Source organism: Balaenoptera acutorostrata, chromosome 10 (assembly GCF_949987535.1).
Source record: "Balaenoptera acutorostrata chromosome 10, mBalAcu1.1, whole genome shotgun sequence".
Taxonomy (NCBI): domain Eukaryota; kingdom Metazoa; phylum Chordata; class Mammalia; order Artiodactyla; family Balaenopteridae; genus Balaenoptera; species Balaenoptera acutorostrata.
In genome coordinates, this window is record NC_080073.1 from 27,857,219 (window position 1) to 27,881,085 (window position 23,867).

General features: G+C 37.1%; 1 protein-coding gene across 3 annotated transcripts in view; it reads right to left on the minus strand.

Moving 5' to 3' along the window:
- Positions 1-2,031: 2,031 nt before the first annotated feature.
- PTPRG (protein tyrosine phosphatase receptor type G) overlaps positions 2,032-23,867 on the minus strand; it is a 731,557-nt gene continuing 709,721 nt past the window's right edge. For all 3 annotated transcript variants that reach the window (XM_007192374.3, XM_007192373.3, XM_007192375.3), the window contains 4 exons: positions 21,705-21,851; positions 20,819-20,961; positions 7,135-7,270; positions 2,032-6,566 (listed from right to left, as the gene is read on the minus strand). In XM_007192374.3, coding sequence (XP_007192436.2) covers positions 6,420-6,566; positions 7,135-7,270; positions 20,819-20,961; positions 21,705-21,851 — 573 coding nt within the window. In that variant the 3' untranslated portion in view covers positions 2,032-6,419. The remainder of the gene's footprint in view (positions 6,567-7,134; positions 7,271-20,818; positions 20,962-21,704; positions 21,852-23,867) is intronic.

The following is a 23,867-nucleotide window of genomic DNA, read 5'->3' on the forward strand; positions in this document are numbered from 1 at the left end:
TTATCCCTAGCACCTAGAACACCTCCTGGTACCTAGTGGTTGCTATGTAAATATCTGTTGACTCCTGAAAGAAGAAAGTGGTGTGGTCAATTGCTGACAAATTAGTGGAGTTGAGGTTAAAGAACAAGGTATTTGGAGAACTTGGTAAGAGCTGTGGGATGATGATGATGGAACCCCAAGTTAAACAGGTGGAGAGAATGGAAAACAGAAATGGATCTTGTGAGTATAGACAACTCTTTCAAGAAGTTTTATAGTCAGAGTGAAGCACCAAAATGAGATGATAGTCAGTGGTGCCTTGAATCAAGTTTTTCTAAGTTGGTGATAATAGGCCAGTATCTATAAAAGTCAAATGATTTCAAATGACCACAAATCAGATAAAGTTAACTTCCTATTTTTCAATTTTTGAGCAACATAATATAATTGTTAGATTCACATAAACTGCGGGTCTATCTTCGCTGCCAAACTTCATGATCACAAAAGCCAATTTTACCTTGTTGGTTCCCAACTTCTAGTTCCTATCGTTTTCTAGTTCCTTTATGCTATTTCACCAATGCAGGCAGAAATATAAAACCAGTGTTTTTAATCCTGTCTCTGAATCCAGGCATGGTTAGTAGTGACTTGTTTCTAAATCTTAATGTTCTCAACAGTCTAAATTAACTGTTAGAAAATGGGGTTTTGGACCAGCAGCTTTTTGCACCCTTGTTTCTTTGCCCCATTCTTGGTAGCAGAAATGAAGTTTCCTTGTCTAGAGTTATATCCTGGACAGTAAAAGCCATGGAGTAGAGAACTGATTTGTTAATTATTTTGAACAGTCATAAGTCCTGTTTCTTAGAACCCCCCTTTACCCTATGCTGGCTTCCTAGTATTTTAATGATGGAAGACGAGTATAAGTACTTTTACTGCTGCTTTTGGTTGATGGTTTAGCAGCCTGAGATGGTAGACAGTCTTAAAATTTGTATGCAACTGCTCATAGGATCCAGGCAAGTTAGACTGACGATGGGCAGACATAATGTAATGTGACAGATGTAGACTCTGGTGAACTGGAGAGTACATGCATCACCTAAAAGGGGCAACAGCTACTCCTCTCCAGCTTGTTGTGCCCACGTGAGAACAGGAGCCTGGTGTTGTAACACCACCAAAATTTTTGAAAAAAGCTTGAAATCTGAATCTTAACGAAAAAGTTTTTTGTTTTTTTACATGTTGGAAACTAAGAAGACTTTTTAAAATTATGGCCTAAATATATCTGTAGAGTGAATATGATCTACAGGTCAACAATTTGTGACCTCTTGTGTACTCTGTGATACAGAGTATTGAGTCCCCATGGGTGTAATTTGAGGAAGACTAGGGTTATATAATTAGAGAGGTTCATTCTTTTGGGGTGAGTTGGTCTTTCTTCTAGATACTACTGGAAAAGGTTAATACACTGTTTCTTAAGTTCCCAGTTAGTTATGGAGAATGAACTACCAGTTCTTTATCTTTGTGGAAAGAAAAATTGGAGCCCTGATAATGAGAGTTGAATTCCTGATGTGGGGCCTCTAAAAGTTCAGAGATAATGGTGGACCCAAGCTGCCAAGTTTGGGACTCCTGTTTGGAAATGGCAAAATTCCTCATAAGTAGAAGCAATCATAGCGATCCTATATATGTATTTCATAGATTCTCCCAAAGTCTTGCCAAGAGATATCCTTCATCCTACACAGTAAAAATTAAGAGGGAGAACTTGCTACAAATCTAGTTGATACACTGGAGAAAATAATAATTCTACTTATAACTTAGCAGCAGACTCATAAAGCGAATAAAGTTTGACTCAACATGCAGTTACAATGTGGTCACTGTTTACTCTTTAAAGCAGGAGGAACTCAGAAAAGACACTTCTGGTTTTCTGCCTATGTAAAATGGCTCCTAATAATCATTTTACTACCATGAAAACGAAGACCAAGGGTCTGTGGGTATAAATGTGATCTATTAAGAGAAACGAGTAATCTGATTTTATTGGATGTAGATATTTTCATAGAAATGCTCAGCACTAATGAATACATCAAAAACCATACTTTATTTTATGTATAGCAATACAATTTACATATTAAATAACACTATAATAGAATGATTTGATATAGTTTTAAACAGAAGAAAAAAGGGAAAATTTTTCAGGTTACAAAACCCCCCGAACAAATTAAAAAACCAAAAAACCAAAAAAACCACTTTTTCCAAATGGGTCAATGCAACGACTGTATTCAGTGACTAATTATGTCTAATTCCTATTGCACAAATGGTCAATGAAATTAAAAAGGAAAACCCAACTTTCACAATCACTTCCTCAAAGAAATAACACATGTTGGATTCTTTTGGAATGCAAAGATGGTTCTTGCTACTTCAATACACAGAAAGTTGAATTCACATATCCACCACAAAGGAAAAAAAAAAAACCAAAAAACTATGACAGAGTTGAAACTAGAAAAAAATTAGCTTTATATGAAAATATAAAATTCTATGATTATATACCATAGATACAAAGTTCCCAGAAGATGCTTATCCAAGCAACAAAATATTTACAGTTTTAATGATTTTAGCTATTTCAAAATGAAGTGAAAGAAACATGAATCAACATGAAGGCTGAATTTTTTTTTTAGAAACAATGGCTGCTTGCTAGTTTCAAATGTCCTAACAAAAAAGGAGTCACTACCCCAAATGTTGGAGAGTTGCGACATTTTATAAAATCGGCCGTCTCCTTTTCTGGAGATGTTTATTTCTTAAAACTCAAGATATTTTTCTTGAAATTAATTATCCTCTGTAGAAAATGCTTCCCTTTGCAAATATTTAACAAAAATACTAAAAACAGTTTAACAGCTAAGACAAAGTAGAGGCCAAATATCATTATTACAATTCCTTCCTATTTGTAGCATGCCTTCTTTCTAGAGATAAGTAAAGCCAATATTGCATGTTAAGTGGCAACTAAGGGCAAGCGCAAAGGGGTAAGTGAAATTACAGCTGTTTAAAAAAAAAAAAAAAAAAAGCAGGCATTTTCCCTTCATATAAAAATTCACTGGCACCATTTTAACATAAACTTTAGGACATAGGAGTTGAAAATGCATTTTCCAGTATAACTGCTAAATTCTTAAGACAAACTACATTTTGATTATTATTTCTTAAATTATGATGAGTTTGGGTTTCTTTTTTTAATTTTTTGCTTAGAATTAGTAGCATGTATCTTTGGTAAATTGGTATCTATATTTTAATTTTTAAATACAGTGTATATGCATTTAAGAAAAAATTCATAACAAGGCAGTTGTGCTGTGTCATTATAAAGTAATTAAGGTTATTTGTTGATTTCAGTATGTCACTCTGGGCTAAAAACTCCAACAGCCAGACCTTAAATGCCATAACCTTCTCTGACCTTGCTGGACTTTTCAGCTCGAAATAAGACTCTAAAAGCGCCAAGACATAAAAATTAGGAAAACCAATTCACCTAATTTTAATCATGTTGAATTTCAGAAGGAAACTTTTTTTTAAAATATAAAAGATGATATTGTGGCTTTTAGATGAAGGAGAGTTCTCTTGATGGCAATAAGGTGTGTTTTTTCTGATGTCCAGCATGGCCACTTGTTCTGATCTTTGCAATTCAGTTTTGAATGATGTGTGCATTCTGCTTACCTAGAGCTAAATTCATACACTCCCAAAAGCTTATTTTTATAACATAGCACAGATTAATTTGCAATAGCTATTTCCTTTCCTCCTGAGTGCAAGTGGTAATAACCTTGTTATGTGGTTAAGCAATGTGCTTATGTCTCAAAGAGAACACCATCTTTGCCTCTGGAAAGATGCAAGCATATATTTGCCAATAACAGATGAAGAATAATAGTGAGGATACACTCCATGGTCAAAGTGAGGAACGGCTGAATATAACTATCCTCAGTGAAGTGTGTTTGGACCACTTTGGCAAGATGGGCAAATAGCAATTGCTCATAGTTCAGTGTGTCGGGATTTGTAGACTTTGGTTCAAGACCGCTACAGACACACAATTGCTCACAGAAAACTTATAAGCCATCCTTGTTTCTATTGTATTTACTAGCTATCTCTCTTTTATCATGATTCTGATACCTCTGGAAGAGATGGTCACAGAATTGGAGGGTATGCATTTCCATGAATTGAGCCCTCTGTAATAGCACAGAAGGGAATACTTGCCATGTGTCTTATAACCAGTGTTTACTTTTGTTAAGAAAAAATGACAGAGGGACCATGAACCCCAACTTGAATGTTACTTCTGAAACTCAAGTCCACTGTACCATCTACTGAGAATTAGCTCATATCAATACTCTATACAACTAGAGGAACCTACTTAATTGAGTAAAATGATCCAGCTCTTGCCATGATGTGAAACCTTTCCCTTACTGATTTCCCTCAGCCAGCCGGCAACTGTAGTGTTCCTACGTTAAAGCTTTTTTTCTTAAGTGTTAGGCAGAGCTTCCTTGTGTCACCTCGGATGGGAGCAGAGGGGCGGTAAAGGTGTCTGTGTCCTCTAGCACATACAGTTTAGCAAACTTGGCTCACTTGTACAGCTTTTCTCAACCTAGCCTACACAGTTCGTGAACAGTGGACTGTTCTGTGTGGCTGAATCTATGTGATGAAAAGACGGGATGAACCCTGGCAAGTTACGTAGTTCACGAAAACTCCGTTGACCTGGCCTATGTGTTAGAAATCCTGGGCTAGTCCTGTAGCCTCTCTCTCCTTAGCAGCTTTGCTCCTTCAGGTCCACTCTGACAAACTTCATAGAAACCCAACTCAAGATAAACAGAATCTCAAGGCTGATTATCATGAATGTTTTAACGCCTATCCAGATGGTATGATAATAGCCAGTATGGACTTTTGGTTGAAGTTTATTGACATAAAAAATAACCAAAACCCTTTTCTTCTTAACAGGCCCAGTTCTGCTGATGGTTTCACTTCTGACAGAAGTCATCCCTCTAGAGCAAATGTGTAGTCGAAGAAACAGATCTCAGTAAGTAGCTTATTTTTCTAAATAACTAAACTGAAATTTCTTATTAATGCTCCTAATTTTCCCATGATGTACAGCAGGGTGAATATGGCTCCAAGAAATTACTTCCTTGGGCTCTGTGTCATGATGAGCAGTGTCTTTTTATCTGTTTTTGAGGCTAAACTACACAAAAGCATTACAAAGCTGTCTCCTATTTTTAAAAGTTGTTTGAAAATGTCACTATCACCTTTCACTCAAGATTCTAATTTTCTCTCTCCAAATCAGGTTTACCCATGTGTGGGAATCTAGATAGTCCCAAAGACTTTTGCTAATACAGTATTTTCAGTTTAATCCTAAGTAGAAGAATGCATGTAATTATGAGATTTATCATGAAACATTTGGCAAAAAAAGGAAAGAAAAGAATGTCAGAATGTTAGCTATATAGGTAGTTTTTATTAGATTGCTATAGGAGTAATAGGAATATTTCAGAGGACTAGTTTCAAAATTACACACCTGCAAAGATTTTCATTATTCCACCTGCCATGAGGTATGGTATTATAAACCATGAAGCATTAATGGAGATTCACTAAAGGGTTTCATATCTGGAGTTATATAAAATATTGCCATCTCTCTTTGGTAAAAGATGGCCCTGATTTTGGGGTGTAGCTATTTCAGAGAGTCAAAAATGGAAACAACACACACTGTCCACATAGCTACTGTGAAAACTGTAATACAGAGATATCTTTTATTTTGACACAATTGGGCATTTTTTTAAGCTATGAATGTAACTTTTGTAACTAATAAGTGATGTTCACATGAAACAACTCAAACCTTCTAATTTCTTAATGGCTATCTTCACCATCATAAATGGAACTGTTTCAAGGCCATGAGGTTTGACAGACCTTCAGAGTAGCTTCCCCACACCTGCTATTCTTTAAAAGAAAACAACGCTCAACCACTCCATTAAAATACAGAAGGCATACAGTATTGAACAGTGCCTTGAAAAAATAGAAGAGGAGAACTGAGGAAAAGTACAGCATTGCCTGCTAGTAGAATGCAACTGCTTTAGCAACAATAATAATAATAATTAAAAGAACCAAGATTCACTGTCATAACAAAGACCTTCACTGTACTGAATTAAAAAGTAGCATGTGTGCTGTCATGGAATGTCACATCAGGGTTTGCTTTAGTATTAGATTATAAGCAGTAACACTGATCAGATAGTGCAAACTAGGTAAAACCGCGTTTCACTGTGTGAAATGAACAGAGGTGCAAATGCTCAGTAGGATACCATTAAGACATAAAATGGCAAAAAATAAATATCAAAACTTTTATCAGTGTAAAAAAGTAACCGGGTTATTGTATAACGTAGAGTCTGGCAAAAAAAGGCCTCAAAAAAGTTCTCAGTCTTCAGAAGTTTTACAAATGAAGCGTCCTTTCAAGATTCTGATCACACTAGAGATTCCATGCTCTCGGCAGGGTCCGATTCATCTGCCATGAGAACAGCACCATTTTTGTCCACTGTCATGGGACCATTTCCATTTTCTTTAGTGCTGACCAAGCTGAGCATTGCTTTGTAGACAAACTGGTATTGTTCCTGGAAAACAAGAGGGAGACAGTTTTTGAGCCAAAGAGCAGCTTAATGATTTATTTCACCTCAGGTGGAAATACTGACTAAAAATGTAAATGTGAAAAATATACTAGAGAAACAGGAATTATGTCTCTGCTAGTTCAGACACTTAAAAAATAATCTCTTGAATCCTTTATAATCAAGACCTACACCTTCTTCATGTCCTTTTGATCTCTGTTACCTTGGAATGAATTCTCAGTGTTGACAGTCCACTAAGATAATAGGATATCCATATTTTATAATCAGAGGATACTACATTTTAGAAAGCAGAGTTTCTCAACCTCAGCCCTTTGGACACGTGGGCCAGCTAATTCTTTATTGTGGGGGGCTCTCTTAGGCGTTGCAGGACGTTTACCAGCATCCCTGGGCTCTACTCACTTAACTCCATTTCCGGCTGTGACAACCAAAAAAGGTCTCCAGACATTGCCCAACATTCCCCGGGGGGCAAAGTCACCCCCAATCAGAACCACTGTTCTAAAGGGTGAGGCTGAGTTTCAAATGATGCACAAGTTTCACAAATAAGCAAAGTACTTACAATGTCTGTGAATACTCCAGGCCTCATCAGATTGATCATTTTTGCAACCTGGAACACATCCACAGCATTTTCATTCTCCAGTTGCTGAGACAAGGTGGTAAGGGCACACAGCATTCCTGCGGAAACTGCGCCGTACCTTGGGGAGGCAAAAAAAAGCTATTTCAGATTCACTAAAGGACAGAATATATTGGAACAAAATTACCATCACCTATTTCCGTAGAAGCTAGGTAGACTGTATTGATATCTACTCTAGAACACAAAAATGAATGAAATGCTGGACAAGGGCAGGGATTTAGAGGTTAGCATAAAGGTGACATTTGTTTCTGAATGTGACATCTCTCAGACGGGCTTACCAGATGTTTAGCTTGATGTCTAATATGAAGTTAGAAGTTCAAAATTAGACTTGGGAGGGCTGTAAGAAGATTTGATGTCGGGGACAAGCTGGGTGATATAGTAGGAAAAATAATACGAGAATTTTAACTAGAGGCTATGAGACAAGTAGAAAGTGGTGAAAGGCTCTGGAAAAAAATTTTTTAACAATCCCGAAGGGCTAAATTGAACTTCCAGAATATGAATAAAAATGGAAATATGTGGCTCAAAATGCAGTCAGAGAATTTCCAAAATGAGTTTCATATTTAGTAATTATTTTTGGTACTGAAGTGGAAGTTTCCAAGTATGAGCACCTTCTATAAAATTCTTGGAAAAATATGGTTCTCTTTGCTTCACACACAGGCACAAAAAAGGCTTAGAAGGGTAGCAGACTTTTTCATCAGGCCAGGTTGGCATCTTCAGTTTTTACAGGAACCTGTGTGGCACATAGTTTCCCTATTAATGATGAGAAAACAGATGGATTAAATGAATTGTTCAAGGAGGTGTTGCTGGTTGGTGGCAGAAATAAGACTAGAATTTAGATGCCCTGTGTCCACTGTTCTGTTAATAACTATTAAATATTGTTTCTAAACTTATTCTTACATGAAATTAAAACAGTACAGATGTTTTTACTTCTGTAATGCAAATAAAGCCAACGTCTCCCTAACCACCACCCCAACTTCAGAGGTAATCTGTCTAAGGGAAAAAACTGTTATGCATTTAGGTACAGCCTTCCTAGATTTAAGGATATCAGTACATGTCGATCTGGCTCATTATTTCATCTGCTGCATGCATACCGGATGTCCTCACTTCCCCACGGATGGACATTTAGGTTGTTTGTGCCTTGTGCACATAGCAGAGTAGTACAGAGTAGCACCTTACCATGAGGAGAAGAGCTAGGTCACGGGTATGCCCATTTAGTTTTAAAGACACTGCGGTATTTCTCTCCCACGTGTTGTTACCTGTCCATACTCCTCCCAGCCAGAGAATACTAGTTTCTCCTCATCATTCTGAAGTTTGGCTTTTGCCAGTCTGATGTGTGAAAACTTGAATCTTACTGTTGGTTTAATTTGCATTTCCTTGGTTACCAGGGGAGTTGAATATCTTTCTATGTTTATTGACCCATCTGTATTTCCTCTTCTGAAACTGCCTATTAATATACTTCGGCCATTTTTCTATTGGGTATGTCTCTTTTAAATGAATTTCTAGGAGTTATTTTATATTATCTGCAGTACATGTTCCAAGTATTTTTTTCAGTCTCTACTTTTTGTTAGCATTGTTTGTGGTTGTTTCTGTTAATGCTGAAATGTAGTTTAGATATAATCAAATTTATCAATCTTTAGCTTTTTTGGAATCTTGTTTGTTAATGCTTTCTTTACCCCAGTATTTAAAAAATATTCTCCTATATTTTTCTACTTTTTTTTTTTTTACATGTAATTGTTTAATTCATTGGAATCTTATTCTTGTTTTGATGTAAGGTAGGGGTCTGAATTTAGTTATTTTTCCAATGGATAACCACTTGTGCCAGCATTTTTTTAACATATATTTGCTTTATTAATCCTCATTTTAAAATGTGATTTGGTTTATTTAACAAATAATGTGAACAAAGGTTCAGAAGGAATAATATCACCAAATTCCATGGTTAGACAATGCCACAACTATAGTGCAAATTTTGCTTTGTTTTCCAACCTAACGTTTATAAAAATGGTCATCTTTAGGAATACATACCACACTTAGCTTTCACCATGAATGTGACCTATAAAATCAATTATCAGAGACCACATCCAGGAACTACAACATTGTCTACTTCCAGCTCATTCACAGGATCACTCCCCATGTACAAGCTCTCCTACCACATGGGAATCCAATATTCCATTCCCCACTTTCCATCCATCAGCCCCTAACGTTCCTCATTCCTACTGCCTAGCCTAATTTCATCCCCATTTACTTATTTAAACCTGTATTTATTAAGACAAATGATTCCTAAGTCTATCTGACCTTTTACTGTATCTCATGATCAAGACACCAATCCCAGTGACTCAAAATTGTTCCCTATTCAGTGGGTGCTTCAGATGAAGCACATGATTAGAATATTGATCCTCTTCTAAATACAGAATCACAAAACCCAGTAACTTCCTAATACATCTGGCAATCCAACTATACCTTGATAACTAGTCTTCTATGCTCCATAAACATGTTCAGCCTTTTCTGAATCTTTTCCATCTCACACATACTCTTTCTTTCACTTTCCACGTATGGGATTGACGCCTGCTACATTGACAGATTACCTGAGTTCACGGTTGTTGGGCTGCACGCCACAGGCCTGCAGGCCCTGTACTTGCCCAGCCTCAAGACCAAAGAAAGAGCCCGAGTCAGCAACAGAGACACCGAAGGTTTAATGGATGGGGGAGCTTACATGTCTGAAGCAAGGTCCTGGAGCGACATCCCACTGTATGCGCAGACTGCAGCAGGCAGGACATGCAGGACATGGCAGCAGTCTTCGCTCCCTCTGTGCCAGCATTTTTTATTGAATTGTCTCATGTTTCCTCATTGATTTGAGCTGCCTTTTTAATAGTCTAAATTCTCATATATGCAGCCCTATTTCTGAACTCTCTATTTTGGCCCTTTAATCTGCTTGTCTGTTTTTTTATACTGTATTTCCCCACATTCGTTTAAATCCCCATAGGTTTTTAGTAAGTCTTGATACCTGATAAAGCAAGTTTGCACAATAGTCTTGGCTGCCTCTATATTTATTGTTTCACTTTTAGTGCTTCAAACATACATATTTTCATTTTTCACTTGTACACTCGTTTCCATATACCTCTACGCTTCTACCGCATCCCATCCTGTTTCATACTGGGCTGTCAAGGAACACAAAAAGTTTTGTTGGGATTTTGGTTAGGCTGCACTGAATATATAGATAGATCTGAGGAAATTAACATCTTTTTGAGTTTTTCTGTTCATGAACACGATGTCTTTTCTCCATTTATTCAGGGCTTTTATAGTTTTCGATTAGATTTTACAGTTTTCTACGTAGTCTTTTGCCAATTTCATTTTAGGGTAAATCCTAGGTAGTTTCTGTTACTCCAAAGAATGGCTTCTTATTGCGATATTACTGTTTGGTTTCAGTTGATATATAGGAAAGTTATTGATTTTCACGTGGTGAACTTGTATCCAGCCACGCAGGACTCTTTTTAAGTTCTAATAATTTGTGGATTCTCTGGAAAGTTGGCTACATCTTTATCTGCTAGCAATGCCACTTGTCTCTTTCTTTTATACTTCTTACATCTTTTGCTTTTACTGTATTGGCTAGTATACAATAGTTTTGCATTCTAACACTGTGAAGAGGTGTCATATTGTGTTCTTTAATGGTAAAGCTTCTAATTTTTTAATATTAAATAAAAATATTTGCTATAGGCTTCTGAGAAGTAACATCAAGTTAAAGAGAATGCTTTTGACTTTTCGTTTGCTAAGAGTGTTTTCTTTTGGGGAAGGGGATTATGAATGGGTGTTATTTTATTGTATGTTTTTGAACATCTATTGATTTAAAAAAAAATTCCTTTAATAATGTTCTGAATTCACTGAGAGCAATTTTTGGTACCATTTAAGCAGCTCTATATTCCTAGGATAAATCTTTTTCATGATGTATATAATTCTCTTACTATAACACACTGGGTTTTTGACAGTATTTTTTTTAGACCTTTGTACCCATATTCAAGTAAGTAACATTGGCTTATACTGTTCCATTCTGGTGCTAGCCTTGTTTGTCTTCTTAATCAAGGTTACATTAAATGTTCTCTCTGTGTGCTGTTGTTCAAATGTAGACTGGTCAAAACTTAGTGGGCCTTAATGGGTTGAAAACTCTATGTGCCAGGCTCTCTTATAAGTACTTTACATGTGTCAACTTAATTCTCAGAATAACCCAGTACTACAGGTACTGTTAGTATCCCCATTTTGAGGTTGAAGAAACGAGGCACATCCAGGGGAAGTAACTGGCCAAGGTCTCATAGTTCGGGAGACTAGACCTTACATTTGAGCTGATACATGTCAATGGCTCAGAACAGAGACTGACTGGTACATTGTGTTCACTAAATATCATTTACTTTGATTAGGTAGGCTTAAAAATTTATTGGTATAGAGTTATAAATAGTTTTAAATGTTTATTTCATTTCCTTTAAAATACTTCTATTGTTTTTAACCTTTTATTAAAGAAAATATCAAATGTATACAAGGCATAGTAACCCTCACTGCACCATCACTAAACTGAAACAATCATCAGCTCATAGCTGGTGTTGTTTCATGTCAATTTCCTCCCCATGTATTTTGAAGCAAACCCCAGGTATTTTATTCATTAATAATTTAGCATAAAACTCTAAAAGATAAGGTATTATCACACCTATGTAAATTAACAATTTTTAAAACATTTGAGAACTACAGATAAATGGTAAATTTTTTTTCTTCCCAATGATAAATTACGCCACCTTTTTTTCACCAATTTCCAAAGTTGTGTCTTTTGTTAGTAAAATTTAAGCAATGAAGTCTGTCTCCTCCTTGCCCCCATTTCATTACTGTTTGCTTTTCTTTTAATCCCTTGTACTTTTTGTGGAATTATTTGGTTCTTTTTCTGGCTTCTCGAGTTGAAAACTTAGTTTATTTTAAAATTTTTCTCCAATATATGAGGCTTAGGCTATACATTTTTTCTCTGAGTATATATCCTATCAGGTTTTGAAATGCAGTGCCTTCATTATCATTTAGTTTTAGGAGTCCGTAATTTCTATTTTCATTACCTCTTTAAACCATCAATTATCTCTAATTCTAGCCATAAGGACTTCAGTGTCTGGGTATAAGAATTTGGGGTCTCATTTCATTGTTGGTTTCTAATTTAATGCATATAATCAATGAACGTGGCCTTGTATGATATCAGTTTTTTGGAATATATTAAAATTCCATTTATGGTCAGTAATTATGAATAAACTATTTGTGTTTGAAGAGACTATATGGTCTCTCCATAAGTCTCTCTTGGGTACATACTCTTAATATGTATTTATTTATGTATTTAATTTTAGAAATGTTTATTTCTAAATTCTATTTATTTTATTGAAGTTTAGTTGATTTACAGTGTTGTGCCAGTCTCTGCTGTACAGCAAAGTGACTCAGTTATACACATATATAAATACATTTTTAAAAAAATATTCTTTTCCATTATGACTTATCCCAGGAGACTGGATATAGTTCCCTGTGCTATACAGTAGGAACTTGTTGTGTATCCATTCTGTATACAATTGTTTGCATGTACCAACCCCAAACTCCCAGTCCATCCCTCTCCTTCCCCCTCTTCCCCTTGGCAACCACAAGTCCGATCTCTGTGTCTGTGAGTCTGTTTCTGTTTTGTAGATAGGTGCATTTGTGCCATATCTTAGATCCCACATAAGTGATTATCATATGGTATTTGTCTTTCTCTGTCTGACTGACTTAGTATGATAATCTCTAGGTCTATCCATGTTACTGCAAATGTCATGATTTCATTCTTTCTTATAGCTGAGTAATATTCCATTGTATATATGTACCACATCTTCTTTATCCCATTCATCTGTCGATGGGGTACATACTTTTATATGTCACTATTAGATCAGCCTTGTTAATTATGGTATTCAGATCTTCTCTCCGAATGTTATTGTTCATTGTATCCTGATAATTCATTTTAAGAACTCATCCCTTTATTCAGTTCTTAGAGAATCTCAGCCATTATTTTTTTTTCAGCTATTAATTTCTTCCTCTTTCGTCTTTTTTCTCTCTCCATGGATCACACCCTTAGACCGATGTTAGAACTTCTGTATCTGGCTTCCATATCCGAGTCTGACTGCGGTTTTGTCCATTGTACTACTAGCCCATCTCTCATATTTTCCATTTCTTAGCCTCTAATTTGTTCCTGTTTCTTAATACGTTTTTTTTTTAATTTATTTTATTTATTTATTTTTATTTATGGCTGTGTTGGGTCTTCGTTTCTGTGCGAGGGCTTTCTCCAGTTGCGGCAAGCGGGGACCACTCTTCATCGCAGTGCGCGGGCCTCTCACTATCGCGGCCTCTCTTGTTGCGGAGCACAGGCTCCAGACACGCAGGCTCAGTAATTGTGGCTCACGGGCTTAGTTGCTCCGCGGCATGTGGGATCTTCCCAGACCAGGGCTCGAACCCGTGTCCCCTGCATTGGCAGGCAGATTCTCAACCACAGCGCCACCAGGGAAGTCCCTTAATACGTTTTTAGTTCATCTCATATGGTCTTCCTTTAGATCTCTGAGCATATTATTTCAAAATCCAATTATGATTGCTCTATTACCTCTGATTCACTGTATTTTTTTGTTCTTGTTCATCATGTTGTCTTTCTTCAGATTCTAAACTGAACCGGGTTTACCTTCTCATTTTAGCAGAGCTAGGAATTCCCCACCCCGCCCCTAATCATTTGTATGGATTTTTTTTCAATAGGGGAAGAACTGAACCCTTTAATCTTTGCTAAATCTGCTCTAGTGAAACTGTTAGGATTTTTTTTTTCCCGCTTCAAGCTAACCATAGCCATACAGATAGGAAAGTCAGGTATTATGTATTTTACTATGCACTGTGCACTCCATGTGGGATTACTCTGGCCTTTGCTTGGGTTGCCTTTCCTGTGTTTAGCCATTCTTAAATAAGTACCTAAATAAAAGGAAGTACCTACAAAATAAGACTTTAAACAGGACTAGAAACTAGGTCAAATCAATCAAATGCATACATACTTTAATGTATCAGTCTTTAAAGACTGAAAAAATAAAGGCCATTCTCTTTCAGAAGTTTAGGAATTAAGTAGGATTAAAGGATGTTTGTCAAGTTTCATGCATTTGCACTTCAAATTACAGGGACTTGGTGAAAGAGTGATACAGGTAATTTACAACTTAGCTAAAACAAGAATACTGTATAAATTCACTGGTTTTGGTAGTTTGTTTGCCACTTTCTCAAAGGGCCCCACTGAGAGCAATACTTCCTTAACTAGCGCTGTGCTGTTTATTTTCATCTTCCCCTGTCTGTGCCTCAAAGAAATGAAAGTACTTTAAGTTCCCGACATTCAGTAATGTTTTCAGGTGGCTCTGTCTATATTCATTTTAAGACACGTTGGGGTTCCTTGTATCATCAGTGTGTATAATACTTATGGCCATTTAATTACATTTAATTTTTACTACTTCATATAATTACAATTATTGTTGTTTTGCTTTTACGATGTTGTTTTAAAAATCATAACTAACAATGCAATGCAGAGGTATAACCCTGTCACTATGAAGGAAGTGAAGCTTCCCTTCAAAATCTTTACGGCAGGAAGGAAAACAGAGCTAAAGCTTCAGTATCCATTAATCCTGGGGAATAATGGAAGCACAAAACCACAGGACTTTAAGAAATTAAAACTTTGGAAGTGAATGAGAAAGTACAGAAAGCAAAACACAGTCCGAAGACAGAAGGGACAGGAGTGCTTACTGTGAAAACCAGTGGGAGGCAGTGTTAACCAGTGGGATTAGACAGATCTGGAGTTAACTATAGCCAGTGCCAGCTTCCTGGCTTGCCCCCTGTGCTGCTGTGTTGGGCCTTGTGCTTTGATGGGTCCCCTACTTAGGAGGGTCCTGCGTAAACTAAACTTCTTAGTTTAATGCTCTGGTGTTGCCATCTGGAAAAAAATTTTTTTAATTTTTATTTTATATTGGAGTATAGTTAATTTACAGTGTTGTGTTAGTTTCAGGGGTACCGTAAAGTGATTCAGTTATACATATATATGTATCTGTTCTTTTCCAAATTCTTTTCCCATTTAGGTTCTGTCCAAATTCTTTTCCCATTTAGGTTCTTACAGAATACTGAGTATAGTTCCCTGTGCTATACAGTAGGTCCTTGTTGGTTATCTATTTTATATATAGTAATGCGTATATTTTAATTCCAATTTATCCCTCCCCCCCACCTTTACCCTTTGGTAACTATAAGTTTGTTTTCAAAGTCTGAGTCTGTTTCTGTTTTGTAAATAAGTTCATTTGTATCTTTTTTTTAGATTCTGCATAGAAGCGATATCTGATATTTGTCTTTCTCTCTCTGACTTAGTTCACTTAGTATGGTAATCTCCAGGTCCATCCACGTTGCTGCAATTGGCATTATTTCCTTCTTTTTAGTGGCTGAGTATATTCCATTGTATATATGTACCAAATCTTCTTGATCCATTCATCTGTTGATGGACGTTTAGGTTGCTTCCATGTCGTGGCTATTGTAAACAGTGCTGCAGTGAACACTGGGGTGCATGTTTCCGTTTGAACCATGGTTTTCTCTGGATGCCCAGGAGTGGGATTGCTGGATCATATGGTAGCTCTATTTTTAGTTTCTTAAGGAACCTCCATACTGTTCTCCATAATGGTTGTACCAATTTACATTCCCACCAACAGTGTAGAGGGTTCCCTTTTCTCCACACCCTCTCCAGCACTTATTGTCTGTAGACTTTTTGATGGTGGCCATTCTGACCCATGTGAGGTGATACCTCATTGTAGTTTTGATTTGCATTTCTCTAATGATTAGTGATGTTGAGCATCCTTTCATGTGTTTGTTGGCAATCTGTATATCTTCTTTGGAGAAATGTCTATTTGGGTCTTCTGCCCATTTTTGGATTGGGTTGTTCGTTTTTTTGATATTGAGCTGCATGAGCTGCTTGTACATTTTGGAGATTAATGCCTTGTCAGTTGCTTCATTTGCAAATATTTTCTCCCATTCTGAGGGTAGTCTTTTCATTTTGCTTATGGTTTCCTTTGCTGTGCAAAAGCTTTTAAGTTTCATTAGGTCCCATTTGTTTATTTTTGTTTTTATTTCCATTACTCTAGGAGGTGGATCAAAAAAGATCTTGCTGTGATTTATGTCAAAGAGTGTTCTTCCTATGTTTTCCTCTAAGAGTTTTATAGTGTCCAGTCTTACATTTAGGTCTTTAATCCATTTTGAGTTTATTTTTGTGTATGGTGTTAGGGAGTGTTCTAATTTCATTCTTTTACATGTAGCTGTCCAGTTTTCCCAGCACCACTTATTGAAGAGACTGTCTTTTCTCCATTGTATATCTTTGCCTCCTTTGTCATAGATTAGTCGACCATAGGTGCGTGGGTTTATCTCTGGGCTTTCTATCTTGTTCCATTGATCTATGTTTCTGTTTTTGTGCCAGTACCATATTGTCTTGATTACTGTAGCTTTGTAGTATAGTCTGAAGTCAGGGAGTCTGATTCCTCCAGCTCCGTTTTTTTCCCTCAAGACTGCTTTGGCTATTCGGGGTCTTTTGTGTCTCCATACAAATTTTAAGATGATTTGTCCTAGTTCTGTAAAAAAATGCCATTGGTAATTTGATAGGGATTGCATTGAATCTGTAGATTGCTTTGGGTAGTATAGTCATTTTCACAATATTGATTCTTCCAATCCAAGAACACGGTATATCTCTCCATCTGTTTGTGTCATCTTTGATTTCTTTCATCAGTCTTGTAGTTTTCGGTACAGGTCTTTTACCTCCTTAGGTAGGTTTATTCCTAGGTATTTTATTCTTTTTGATGTGCTGGTAAATAGGATTGTTTCTTTAATTGGAAAATCTTTATTGTTAATAATTTTTGAGCAAGGGTTCCTACATTTTCATTTTGCCTTGGACCCCACATACATTATGTAGCTGGGACTGGCTGTGACACTTAGTAACTGGATATGTGTGTACACAGGGCCTAATACCTACACACGCAGCCCCCATTTCCTCATGCATGAAGCGGGGATCCTAAAGTTACCCCCCCCAGTGGGGTGATTTTGAGGATTAAATGAAGGACTCGATTAGTTGTGATTTGAAGGTGTCTTTGCAGCAGTTGGTACAGAACGCAGTCCATATATTTCAGCATTTCCTCTGGACTGTCTCAGGACAAAATTAAAATTAACATTTATTGAAGACCCCCAAAGAGCTTTTGCTTATTTGGGCTTTATCTGTCAATAATTACTGTATCAGATGTTAGAACTGAGAAAGTGTTAAAACACAAAACCATGCAAGCACGCATTCCATTAGCTGTCAGAGTGGGGATGTCCTCCTGGGTCACGTAGCTCTGGAAAACTCCACTGTACACTCAAGACAATACGAGTGAACAAGGCAACTGGTATCTTTGTATTATGAAAACAGTTGTGTCCTCTTGGATCTCTTGGAAGGGCCTTGGAGACCTCCTTCCCAACCAGGGACCCTCGGATCCCACTCTGAAAACTGTTAAATGAAATTAGCCCACGATGGCCTCCAACAGGGTGATATATATAGCTCCACAGTGAATCCACATAAGTATTTGCACAGAAAACTAGCCTTCATTCTGCAAGCGAAGGTCTAATCTACTAGTGTCTCATAAAACTGTGTAAGAACCATGCTGTGTTTTGAATTTATCTTGTAGGCTCTGTGTTTAAAATTTGACAGTAGTGATACAGATCAGCCTCTGGATAGAATTGTCCTGAGCAGACAAATATAGGATGCCGTGAATAAAGCAGTTTGCCTTTAAGCTGTGCCTGTGCTCAAACAGAGTCAGTTTACTTTTTGTTGAGGAAGTTTACCTTTAGATCATTTTACCTAGAAACTTCATCCACCTGGCACACAGCTGTGAAGACCAGATCGACATCACAGAGTTTGTGCACTAAAAGTTCAACTCAACTCTTTGACTTTCAGTGGAAGCACTCAGGCCTTCTTTCCGAGCCTGCCCGCTGCTATCTTTGACAAAACTTAAACTTTGTGTCGATAAATTGGTTTTATAGTTCACAGATGAATGTAAGCAGGAAAAATACCAATAAACAACACAAAAAGCAAGGCTGTCTGGGGCAAGTTCATATACAGGCACATATCCTGAATAATGGGGTAAGTCATCCTAACTTGAAAGCACGGTACCAATTCATACCAATATTTATCCACCACCCACTGTGTGTCACTCTATGGAGAATGGGATGAATAAGTTAGCACTGCTGGTCACAGCAATGTGGGGTGACAGTCATGTGAACAAGTAGTTACAATATGATATGATAAACAGGAATGGCCTTGGTAAAGATGCGATGCTTGTGGATGATCCCCTCTGGTTTGAGTTAGAAACAGTTCAAAGAGAGTGACTTTTGAAGTGTGTGTTGAATAAAAGGGCACTTAGAATAGTATTGGCAGGGCTAAGGTGGGCTGCAGGAAGTAAATCAGTGGAGGACTGGGATGATAGCTGAAGAAGTAAAGCTTCAACCAGCTTGAATTTGGGAAGTGTACTGAGTAGGCATCAACAAGACTTGGTGGCCAATGATAATTGGAGGTGAGGGGGCACAGAAAAGGACTCTGATATGTTTCTGGTTTGTACAACTAAGTGGATGGGAGCAGGCTGGGAAGGTAAGTTTGGGTTTATATATGCTAGATTTGAGGTGTTCGTTTGTAGGCCATCAGGAAGGAATATTTAGAGGTTCAAAAAGTAGGTAAGATGGAAACTGAAAGGTAACTGGCATTCAGTGTTGTACTAGAGCTAACAACTATTAAAGAACTTCAAATGTGCTTGAGTAATGTACAAAAATAATTTTAATGGAATCACTTATCTCTTAAAGATGGTGGATAAATGAACGAATGCAGGTCTTTAGGTGGCTTTTAATCCAGCTCACCTATATGATATGTGAAGAGACACTAGTGTAGGATGAATTTGTTCTTTTCTTGCTTAGGCCTAAGAACAAGCTACATTTGATTAATTCCAGAGGTGACACAGTCAGCATGTAGCATAAAATAAAAATCACTCAATAAGACAATATACCCCAAAGCTGAATATAGATAAATGAATCAAACAGTTCTGTTTAAATTGTTTAACTAGTTGTTGTTGGGTTGTTTTTTTTTTTTTTTTTTTCCTTCTTTCCGTCTTCTCTTACCATGAAATATGACATTAGCTGCGTTACTGACTTCACGACAGATCCTTGGAGTACTATCAGAACAGCAAAATCCGTCACGGAGCTGGGCAGCAACGTTAGAATTTAGTCTGAATTGATAAAAGCTAGTAAAATCCAGAAGGTATATGAAAAGCTGACCCAGATTAGTGGGGGAAAAAACTCTAGAAGCAGCCCTAACTTTGTGCTATAACTGCATATCCTAAAGTTTCGTAGACTCGTAGTAACTACCCAGTTATTCTGAGGTTGACTGTGTTATTTAAACACTACTGCTGGTTGTCACATTTCCAGGGATCTTACTTAGGCTACTTAACTAATCCTAATTCTTCTAATTAAGAGGTCAACATTTTGAAATAGTCACTATTTAAAAAAGACCATCAAACTCTTTGGAAGGAGCCAAACATATGGCTTGCTTCAAACAGGAGAGTACCATGGATTTGAGGTGAAGGTGCTGACCTCCGCCGAAAGTCTTTGTTCACTTCCTGTGACAGCATTAGTTCAAGGATAAGACTTAATGAGCTTTTACTTTGAAATTTACTAATATCTATTCTAGCAGAGTAGATGGTAATTTAATGAACATAATGGATGCCCTGACACGTTGCTGACCAAGGGAGGTAACTAACTACCTTCGAACTAGAGACGAGGGCGTCTAATTGGTGCCATTGGCTAAAGGTTTGTGAGATTCACAACAGTCTGCAACTGATTTGCAGGTCGAGTCCATCTATGAAGTTTGACTCCAGGTATTCATATACCATGAGGTATATCTATGACCCCCTTCCTTCTCATTAAAGGGAAAGTGGGCTGGGTTTGAACTCTATTCGGACACTTAGAAGCTCAGAGCCAGGAGCAAGTTATTTGTGCTCTTTGCAATTCATATGCTTTACCTTTAAACTCCCAGAGACAGTACTGTAAACTTCAAAACACACTGTAAACTATAAACATTATCATTAATAATAGGACCTTTTTCATTACTAATCAGCTAAAGTATATTTTAAAAGGTTTCTTCCCTAATAAGTGTTTGCTGGAAATCAGTGTAAGGATTTAAAAACAACTAATTAATATAAAGTATTACATTTAAATTAATAGAAATGTAGACATGTTGTAAGTTATTGTTTAATTTGCATTATTGAAACAGAAAACCTCAGAAAGCATGCAGATGTATTTTGGTAGGCTAAGATACAGTACTTTCACCTTTCTAGAACCTACACTCGGAGAGCCTGAAGCCTTTGACAAATTAAAACCCAAAGAGAACCCCAACACCTTGCACATGGACACATTAGAAATAAGCTGGACTTGTCACACGCTGAGAGAGGGATTACGTGTTTAAAATCTGTCTTTCCTCCCCTACTATCGCAATGCAACAAGATAATTAAAAACAGGTGCATACTCATCATGAACGATGGTGGGGCCGTCCCTTGTTAAGGCCTCTTCCTTGATGACGTTGATAAGTTCAAAAGTACTGCTTATGGGGGCATCCGGGTTAGGCCACTTGGGACACTGGAAGTGCCGAACTTCTAGGACATAGTCATCCTACAACCAATACAACACGAGTCACGGCCCATCCTTCATTTCATCCTGTCTATAATCTAATGACTCGTACTTGCCCCTGAGGAAGTGTATACTATAGATGATTGAAGCATGCCAGGTTAACCAAACTGCTGTAAGGAGAAAAATACTAGGGAGGTCTGCTTGACATGAACAAATGAGGTTATGATAGTGAAATAGAATCCTGTTCAGGGAAATATTTTAAGGGACAACAAATTATAAGAGGCTTTATATCCTACTCTATCTATCTTATCTATAAAAATAAAGAAAAGAAACCCAGGAAGGGGTGAGGACATCATTATTTAAATAAGACAGCTCCCCTCTTACCAACCCCATAGGAAGGTAGTTAATTATGCATCAAAATGTTGTTTACTAAAAAAAAAAAAAAAGTCTTAATATTATCATCTCTGCAACATATTGCAAGGCTTACATTTCTGATGGCAAAGAAAATACTGAGCTCTAGTATATTGTTTTTATAATTAGGTCAACAGGCCTATTTGTATGCCTGCTCAATCAGAGGAACTGCTACATGTCATCTTTCCAGCTTGAAAAAGCAAATATTTGAAGGAAGCAAAAAAGGAAGTGAACATACTTAAGTCATACTCAAATGCCTGCTTGGGCCCATCTTAAGGGTGGTAAATTACTTCATTATTACTTGGAAGGGTGATCCAGGGCCCAGGTGTGGCGCCTAGGTGTGGCTGTTACTGAGGAATTGAGGTTGAGGTTACCTGTGTAGCTTCAAGGATAAAGTCATGGATGATAATTTGTTCTTCATTAGAGAGGCACAGTCTGTCTTTGCTGATAAGGGTGACGGTAAAGGCCTCACAGTTCATGGATTCTTCTCGACTTGGCCAGTATACAAACTCATCTTCAGCCTATGGGGACCAAAAAAAAAGAAGGACAAAAATTCCTCTGCAGTGCTGCCAACCATTTGTTTTTGAATTTTCTCACCAAACGATTTCTTTCTTTGCCATTTGCCATACCTCTCAAATCATTTTTTAAATTGGGTTCATAGAATTATTAGCCCGATTAGATTAGCCCTATCTAATCATGCTGAGTTCAGTGGTGGTTGTATTCTGTTGTAAAATACGCTTAATAACTATTTCCTAGCACCTCTCACCTATGTCATTCCGACAACCAAAAAACCTCCCTCTGTAGGGGATGTATTACCCCTAGCTGAGAAATGCTCTGTAATATAATTGTCAGAGTAAAAAAGGAGACAGGATCTAGGTCAAGTAATTTTAACTTATTATTTCACAATGGCTTATGCAACTAAGATGTGCTAATTGTTGTTCTGTGGATTATGTTAACAGCTCTACAATTGATAAGCATTTTGCAAAGGACTTTCGTAAACATCATCTTATTTAATTTTCATAATATGCTAGTGAGCTATTTTTATCTTCTGGCTTTGTAGATGAAAACACCAAGGCTCAGACAGGCCCATAAATAAGCATATTGGCTCTAAGTAGAAGGTGCTTTGTAAAAGGAAAGTTAGTCTGTCAATGTTCGATTTCAAGTCTTTCAGCCTCGAATCAGGTAAGCTTTAAAAGTTCATCTATTATTTTTAAGATTAAAAATAAATATTCAGTAACAGAAACTACTATACATAAAATAGATAAGCAATAACAATTTACTGAATAGCACAGGGAACTATATTCAATGTCTTGCAATAACCTATAATGGAAAATAATCAGAAAATATAACTGGATCACTTAGTTGTACACCTGAAACTAATACAGTATTCAGGCTTGATACTTGAATTCTATCCCTGAAAACTATGGAGGCCTAAGAAAAAGAGAACCGTTGCCTAGGCTGGAGACTCTGTGAGAAATACAATGATTATGATGAGCCCCGCCCCCTCCTTTTTCTAATCAGTTCAAATGGCAAATTACAGTTTGCCTGTAATATATACATTTCTATGGGCATTTTCCTGAAAATGCTTAGACAGTACTAGTGAAGTCAGAAATAATTCTGAATAATGTTGAAAACAAAGGTTTTGTTTAATCTTACATTGTTGCATTAGAAATGAGCCAACAGTCCAATAAGACTTATCACCCTTTCAAGTTTCAATATAGCTTATTGCCAAGTACATTTTTATTTTTAAAGCTCAGCATAAGGGGAAACAGATTAGCAACGGGGTTTAGTCTATACAAAAGAAGCCTGTAACTGTCTTGGGTTTTAATACATTTTGCCCAAGGAAGTGGAATTAGGGCCCTTTGAACAGATATTAAAGACATAATGACGAACAAGGCCTCTAAATTTAACCAAATACATAGATTAAGTATAGGATTGGATGTGATGCTGAATAAAGTAATCTATCTAAGGCTTAATTTCCATATCTGAAAAGTGGGAATAATAAAACTATATACCTCAAAGAGCTATTATGATGATAACATGAACTGGAAATTATCTAATTTGCCTAAAGACTGCCAAAGGGATTTTAGTAATGGTGGAGGAACGGCAGAAAAACCTTCTGAACACAGACAGTAAACTAGGGAATAACTGATCCTCTTGACAGACTATGACAAAGAAATGCTACTTCTTAATTCAGTGGGAGCTCTGATCGCATGGTTATTTTGCTTACAGATAGGGCAGAGACGCCTGAGCAGCAGTGACTTTTGGGCTGTTCACAGAATGATGGTCTTTGTAACGTTACAGTAGTGATAAATAACAAAGCAAACAAAAAATGCAGAGACAGTATCTTTCGAAAAAAACTACACACTACTGAATCTGACTTCCGACCCCAGAGCTATGAGTGCAGACATGCATGATTGCAGCATAGCCTCCTTGGGCCTCAGAGAGACACCGAGACGACAGGGCTGGTGGCCCTGTATCGTCGCTGTCCACAGAACACGTATTGACTCACTCAGTCAGTCTCCCCCTCTCCTCCC